The following is an 8,267-nucleotide window of genomic DNA, read 5'->3' on the forward strand; positions in this document are numbered from 1 at the left end:
GCAGATCCCATATTTGCTTTGGTTGATTCTTGAAGGTTGTCGGTGGCAGCCACCGAGTCTACGAGTGCTCAGTTTACATATATATATATATATATATCATCGTAAACGTCATATACATCATTAAGGTTGTATTTGGATGTTGACGTGAGTTGAGTTGAGTTGAGTTGAGATGATAAAATATTGTTAGAATATTATTTTTTAATATTATTATTATTTTGAAATTTGAGAAAGTTAAATTGTTTATTATATTTTGTATTGGGATTTGAAAAAATTATAATGATGAATTGAGATGAGTTGAGATGACTTATAATTCCAAACGAAGCCTAAATATTTACTGTGTTGGCGTCTTGTCTTCTGTTTATGACTGTTCTGATATGGTTGACGGGAGGTGCAGGTAGTAAGTTGAAATAAAATAAGATAGATTTTAAAAGTTGAATAAAATATTATTAAAATATTAATTTTATTTTAAAACTCGAAAAAGATAAATTATTTGTTATATTTTATATCAAAATTTGATAAAATTCTAATGATCAGACGAGTAGAGGGCTTTTTTTATCAAATCTCCCCTCAGCAGTAGTTCCATTCTCTACGAGAAGAAAGAGAGAAAATCTAACTTAATTATGCAGAAACAGATCAAAATCCGTCCCTGCCCCCCAGAGGAATAATTAGAAGATGAGCAGTCAAAAAGCTATTGAAAGAAAGTGAGATATCTGGGATTCTGGAGAATAAAGTTGACTGTCCGTTTGCATGTACTTGGAATTTGAAGAATATCCTCCCTTTTTTTATTTTCTTTTCAATCAGTTTCCACTCGAGATCCCCATGACCGACAAGAGTAGTCTTCCATAACAGAGTTATCTTACAATAATTATTTGCATGCGTGGCTACAAAATCCAATAAGTTGATCTTGCTACGATCGCATTTAGCTGATGAGATTTAATTATCACTATTCAGCAAAGTTGCTGTCAAAAGCCACTGATATATATACTGGAAGAGGCGGTGGCGCCGCCGAGGGAAAGAGAGCGTTTCTCCTCCACGAGAAACATGAAAAGAATATTCGAGAGGAAAAGCAGTCTATCATGAATTTCTTGTGTTCCCTCTGATTAATGTATATATTGCTCAACATCATTTCAGGGGAGAATTCTTACCCTAAACCCTTGCTTGAAAAAGGTAATTGGTTATCTCTTTTACGTTCAGATGCATTGAGGGATAAGATCATTAGAACAAGATGAACTCAGGTTAATTAGTCGTGGGATTTGGATGTAATGGCCGGAAAGGTAGAAAATGAATTCGGTTTGTAGCTAGTAATAGTATATCATGCTAGGGAGCGGGGAATCGTGGGATGTGGATGTAATGGCCGGAAAGGTACAAAATATGCATGAAATATATTGCAAATATGAATTGCAACACATGAAGGTTCCTTAACTAAAGGATTGTGGCCTTTTGCCTCAAATGAGAATCCTCTGGACGGCATATGGTCAGTGAGGAATCAGCTGATGTCGACTGCGCGCCCACTTACGAGATGAATAGATTGGGAAACTTGATCTTTGGCCTAATCTTCTTAAATTTCTATATAAAGACCCCTCTAGGCATGCAGTAACATTCACACCACAAATTACCGATACCACTATTTGACTCGTCTTATGAGAACCAGAAGAATGGCTGCCATTTCCCTTGATCCAAGGTTTAACCTCCAAGCTGAAAGGAACCCTCAACAACATGGAGGAATCGTTGAGGAGATTGAAGGTCTCATTCGAGTATACAGAGATGGACGCGTCGAAAGGCCTCCGATTGTTCCTATTGTCCCTTGCACCATGGGACTAGAGCGTGGCGTGACAGCAAACGATGTTGTAGTCGACAGGTACATGAGTTTGTGGGCACGCGTGTATGTCCCGAGTTGTTCCGGAAAGCTTCCATTGCTTGTTTACTTCCATGGAGGTGGGTTTTGTGTCGGCTCCACTTCTTGGAGCTGTTACAATGAGTTTCTGTCCAGCCTTGCTTCTAAAGCAAATTGCGTGATCATCTCTGTAAATTATCGTCTGGCCCCTGAGAATCGTCTTCCTGCTGCATATGAGGACGGTCTCACCACTCTTATGTGGGTGAAACAGCAAGCTATAAATGGTTCTAGCGAGCACAAATGGTGGTTGAAGCTTTGCAATCTTTCTAGCATCTACCTAGCTGGTGACAGTGCAGGGGCCAACATAGCTTACAATGTGGCCACACGGCTCGGTTCAAGTGGTTCATCCGAATCCACCATTTTAAGGCCGCTGTCTCTCAAAGGTACCATCTTGGTCCAACCTTTCTTTGGAGGAGAGGCACTCACTTGGTCCGAAAAGTATAGCAATCAACCACCTAATTCAGCGCTGACCCTGTCGGCGTCAGATGCATATTGGCGTTTATCCCTACCTCTAGGAGCAAACTGCGACCATCCATGGTGTAACCCTCTAGCAAATGGCGCCGCAGCCAGGTTGAGGAATTTAAGACTTCCAACCATAATGGTATGCGTATCAGAAATGGATATACTGAAGGATAGGAACTTGGAATTTTGCTCTGCTTTGATTAGCGCAGGGAAAAGGGTGGAAACAGTGATGCACAATGGCGTAGGACATGCATTTCAACTTCTGCATAACTCTCAGTTGTCTCAACCTCGAACCCACGACATGATGTCTCGTATCAAGGCTTTCATCAAGGAGTGACTACCGAAATTAATGTCTTTCTTTCTTTTTATTCTTTTACTGCTTGGTTTGTGTCGATGTTGAAAATGTTGCCGGCTAAATTACGTCTGTTTGTTAAACAGCAAAGGTACCCGTGCTCTTGTTTTGTAGTTGTATGAATTAAAAGTTGCCTAACTAGTATCTCATTTTCTTCAAGAAAGCTGTTTACTCGTAAATAGAGACTTGTACGTGGAGGAACGAGGAAGAGATTCTAATGGGGGCTGCTAATTAGCACTGCTAATCGACCTCATGTAACTATTCTAAAGGCACGTCGATATGAAAAACTACTTAAAATGACATCTCCAAAAATGAATAATAATATATGATTTTGTTTAGAGAAAAGCTGGGGAGCGGTCGGGCTGTTAATATTAGAATAGCAGCCCTCCAATAATATGGTGACACATAGATAATTAATAGTGTTTACTCTGCACTAGCATATACCTGATCGACAACCCAAACCAAACACAAATGAAATCCTCACTCCTTCGTCTTCAAGGAGATTCCAACCCAAATGGAATCTTACCCCACACTCATCCCTGATGGCGCTCGACCCATACAGTGGCAAGGACGAAGCTTGATCCAGACGGTGACGGATCTCGATGAATTTTGGTGTGGACAGAGCTCAATTCAGCAGTTTATGACTGATATCGATTTATGTTTGGGAGATTTTTCTATTAGCTTTTCATGAAAACAGAGTTAAAAAATATGAGTTCTTATATAAAATGGAAGGTTTTACAACTAATAAGCTTTTATGTTTGGAATGCTTTCATGTTTATTTTGAATGTATTGGGCAAATTATAGTTTTGTTTAAGTAAGCTGAAACAGTGGGTGTATTTTGCAACTACATTTAAGAGGAATGCATCGGTATTATTCCCTAAAAATCATAGTTAACTGGTTTTGAAAGTCCATCCTTTTTTACTGACCTAATGACCCCAGGATTGTATTATTTATGAAGGTCTCTTGGCCTGTTTTTGTTTTAAGTATATATTAGATTTCTTCATTGTAACCTTGTTTGGGAAATTAGTTTAATTTTCAATTGTTCTGAAATCACGTATCAGGGTGATACACTTTGCCTCTTCTATGAAACCAAGAATTCCATCACTTTGCAAGGAGACATTGCAAAACAAAGCTAGGCAACGGAGTCAGCATCTAACTGAGATGGTAGCGGTTGAATTGAGCTTGGTCTTCGGCGGTGGGCTTGGTAGTGGTGCAAAGAGCCGGCGATGATGTCAACAACGCAAAAGAGTTTGGCTTGTTTGAAATGAGGAAGAGAAAACACGGGAATGAGGAAGCACTTGCAGTGATTCTATGTGGTAAGGTTGCATTTCCGTATTGTGTTTTTTCCTACATGTCACCATCTCATCGAATGGCTGCTCTTCTAATTTAAACAGCCCAACCGCTCCCCAATGCTTCTCTTTTGTTTATAAATGATTAAATATACTTATTACTATCAACTTAAACTTCTAAAATAAATTGTCATTTCTTATAGTATTAGAGCAAATATTTTAAGTTCTAATAATAACTCTAGACTCTTCCGATCAACTTAAGCAATATTGTATGCGTGTGTATATACACAAGAGCTTCCCGAGAGACTTGCACAATACTTAGAACAGGCAATTCACAGAGGACATGATTGCATGATAAAGGCTTAAACATGACTTATTCTATCAATGGAATTTGTCACCGCACAAAATCTGCTAAGCATCTCATCATGATCCTGTTCAAGAAACTAATGCACATAAAATAGAGACTCACACGGCACGCACACATGAGTATGCCGCCGTAGATTCGATACACATGGGATATCATTCAGCCCTTATTGTGCATGCATGGACCAGTAAAAGGATAAGGATTGTGATTGTCCAAGAGAGCTGATGCGCGAGACATCACTGCCAGTCCTAGGTAACCAAGACGATGGAAGCTGATGGTCCGAGTCTTGCTTTTGACCATAAGGTAACCAAGACGATGCAAGCTGCATGGTCCGAGTCTTGCTTTTGACCATAAAGGTCCAAATTTCTGAAGTCCCCATTGGACCATTTGGCACCCACTGGCTAAATGGCACACCGAAAGGGTGGTCCATCTCCTCCATTAAAAAAAAAAAAAACTCCTTTTCACACCCAATTAAGATCTATTCTTTTCCCCAACGAGGAACGCCATGTACAAGTTTTATTTGTTCAAAATTTGTGCATATTCATTATAAAAGACTACGTGGACATACTTAACTCATTAGGTCTCGTTTCATTATGCAGTTTAGATGAGATAAAATAAGATATTTTATTAAAAATTAAATAAAATATTATTATAATATAAATTTTTAATATTATTTTTATTTTGAAATTTAAAAAATTTAAATTGTTTATTATATTTTATGTGAAAATTTGAGAAAATTGTAATGATTATATGAGATTGGATAATTTGATTTTATGTAACCAAACCAGCCCTAGTCTTTTTCAATACATAAGGACCTCACATCTAGGTTGTGATAACTTTGCCTTATTAGACCATTGTTTTTTTCTTAGGCCCGTTTGTTTTTACAAAAATTTTCAACTCATTTCATTTAATTATTATAATTTTTCTAAATTAAATAAACAATTCAATTTTTTCAAATCTCAAAACAAAAATAATATTAAAAAATATATTCTAACAATATTTTTTCAATTTTTAACTTTCATCTCAACTCATCTCATCTGTGAAAACAAACGAGGCCTTAATTTTTTTTGTGTTCTCTTAGCTAGGCCCCGTTTGGATTGAGAGTTGATATCAACTCATCTCATCTCATCTCATATAAATTTATAATCATTATAACTTTATCAAATTCTCATACAAAATATAATAAACAATTCAACTTTTTCAGATCTCAAAATAATAATAATATTAAAAAACAATATTCTAACAATATTTTATTAAACTCTAAACTTTCATCTCAACTCATTTATCTCAATACGCTATCCAAATCTCACCTTAATTTTTTTTCTCATTCTCAATCCAAATAACTTTTAAACACATTTTTTCCTTATAAAAGAAGAGCGTCGAATTATTTTTTCTCAAATCTTATAATAAACAACCACGAAAATTAAAAAAAAAAAAATCAAACATATTTTCACGATCTCAACCGACTGATACAAATCTCAGAAGACATATATTTAAAAAAAACATAATGATAATCCAAAATTGTCTTCTCAAAATCTGGTAAACTTACCACATTTCGGATAAAAAACATGAAAGATCTCAATAATTTAAAAAACCTACAATACAAATTAAGATGATCTATGTTGGGAGGTGGATTAATTAATGTGGAAATTTTTGGTTATACTACTATATTTCAGGATTATATATCAAAATAGTTTATGTGGTTTGGTTTTCGGATAGATTACTCCATAATTTTTTTTTTCATCTTTGTACTATCAATTTTGATCATTTTGATTCTTCCTTATAAATTCTTTAGATCCACTAAAGGAGACATGCCACAAGAGGACTGAGATAAGGAGATCATTTATCTCCCTTCCTGTTCATTTTGGATAGTGAGGTGTTATTTAGACTAATTCATAGAAAAGAAATACAGAGTCACATAAAAGAGATTGAGCTATCCAGTAGATGTCCCTCTTTAACCCATCTACTTTTTGTTGATAACATCATTCTCTTTGGAACAACCACTACTCAAACAACAATGGCCTTTGAAAACTGCTTGGAGACCTACAATTCATGGTCGGGTCAAAGAGTAAACATGGGAAAATCCTCCATACACTTCAGCAGCAATATCCACACAAATTCAAGACAGGAGATGAAAGAGATCTTTAAAATGAAAGCCTGACCCCTAATCTCAAATACCTTGGCCTTCTTTTGTTTATTGGTTCTAATAAAAAAAATGTTCCTTGTTGAAATCCAAGAAAAAATTCAAACCAAACTCCAAGGTTGAAAATCAAAGCTTTTTCCCCAAGCTGCAAAAACAACACTCATTTGAGTAGTTGCAAGTGCAATCCCCTCATATGTGATGGTCTCAACTATGATCCCTATTTCCGTTTCTAATAATTTGGACTCAATGTTTCGAAGATTTTGGTGGAGAATTGATAACCAAAACTCTCATAAATACATGCCAAAATCTTGGAAACATATATACACCCCAAAATCAATAGGAGGACTCGGGTTGAAACAAACTTCTCTTTTTAACAGAGCCCTGGTTTCTAAACTGGCATGGGGTTTTATGAAAGATTCTAACAATATTTGGAAACAAATAATAGTTGGAAAATACCTGAGAGATTCTACTTTCCTTGTGGTAACCCCTAAGTCTTTTGATTATTGGAATTGGAAATGTTTGCTAAAGCAAAGGGATTTTCTAAAGTCAAGCTACTATTTTCAAACCAACAATAGTATGAAAGCTAGAGTTTGGATTAATCCTTGGATTCCCATTCTTCCACATTTCAAACCTGTTGCAAACCAAAATAACATTCATAGTGATCCAAACACCATTGTCTCAGAGCTCACCCTTGAGGAACCTAGAAGATGGAATACCATTCTCCTACAAGCTATGTTCAACTCAGAGACAGTAAAATAAATTTGAAAATATTCCACTCTTAAACTTTAGATTTCATAACACTGAGGATAAAATTGTTTGGAATCATCACACCTCTGGTATCTTTTTTGTGAAGTCTGCCTATGCAGCTCTTATTTCCAACCAAGCACAAACTCTGATTGATGATGTCAATTGGAAGAAACTTTGGAATATTAAAATCCAAGATAGATTAAAACTTTTCCTTTGGAAGGTTGCTCATAATATTCTCTCAACTAGGTCCAACTTAAAGAGAATAATCAACTTGGAAGAAGAGCAAATCCACTGTCCTTTGTGTGATCTAAAGGAAAAAAATCTCAATCATCTCTTTTTAAAATGTACATATTTTAGGATTTTATGGAGGAATTCTCCCTGGCCCTTAGACATCTTCTCATTATCTGATCTTTCAATACTAAATTGGATCAAAATCATACTAGACCCCTCACTAAGTCTTTGTCTACCAGCAAGTGAATATCACTCTTTCCAAATCTTTGCAAGTCTTGCAATGGAAATATTTTGGTTTACTAGGAATAAAGTCATCCATAATCTTGAAAAGCCTACACCAACAGATTTTCTCAATATCTTGACAAAGAGTTACACTAAGCATAAAAGTTGTTGGTTTCTAAAAAGTCAACAGGTAGAAAATGAGAGTCATTTGCACTTTAAGGATTTCTACCTCCTCTCTTTTGATGTGGCAGTAAGAAATAATGGTAGCATCATTGCAGCTCTTGCTAGATCAAATTCAGGTTCTATCATTCTGGCTAAGACAGATTACATCCATAGCACTAATCCGAACGTAGGAGAAGCCTATGCAGCAAAAATGATCATACAGGAGGCAACAACAATGAGATTCAAGGAAATAATAGTAACAAGAGACTCTAATTTGGTAGTACAAGCCATGAACAATCCAAATCAATCAATGGACTGGAAAATGCAGTCAATTATTAGTGATATCATGCATCATCTTAATAACTTTGAAGAATGGAAAGTTATTAAAATTCATCGATCCT

The 8,267-nt window shown here is 35.9% G+C and overlaps 1 protein-coding gene across 1 annotated transcript; it reads left to right on the plus strand.

Moving 5' to 3' along the window:
* The first annotated feature begins 1,354 nt into the window (after nucleotides 1-1,354).
* Nucleotides 1,355-2,846, plus strand: LOC121252263 (probable carboxylesterase 17). The gene has a single exon (XM_041151821.1). It carries the CDS (start codon nucleotides 1,641-1,643, stop codon nucleotides 2,691-2,693), a length of 1,053 nt encoding a protein of 350 aa, XP_041007755.1. The 5' UTR covers nucleotides 1,355-1,640; the 3' UTR covers nucleotides 2,694-2,846.
* The last annotated feature ends 5,421 nt before the right edge of the window (nucleotides 2,847-8,267 follow it).

Source organism: Juglans microcarpa x Juglans regia, chromosome 2S, assembly GCF_004785595.1.
Source record: "Juglans microcarpa x Juglans regia isolate MS1-56 chromosome 2S, Jm3101_v1.0, whole genome shotgun sequence".
NCBI classification, from domain to species: Eukaryota; Viridiplantae; Streptophyta; class Magnoliopsida; order Fagales; family Juglandaceae; genus Juglans; species Juglans microcarpa x Juglans regia.

What these genes read in the sequence shown, in the direction of transcription:
- LOC121252263 (XM_041151821.1), top strand. Translation starts at nt 1,641, where the DNA reads ATGAGAACCAGAAGAATGGCTGCCATTTCCCTTGATCCAAGGTTTAAC.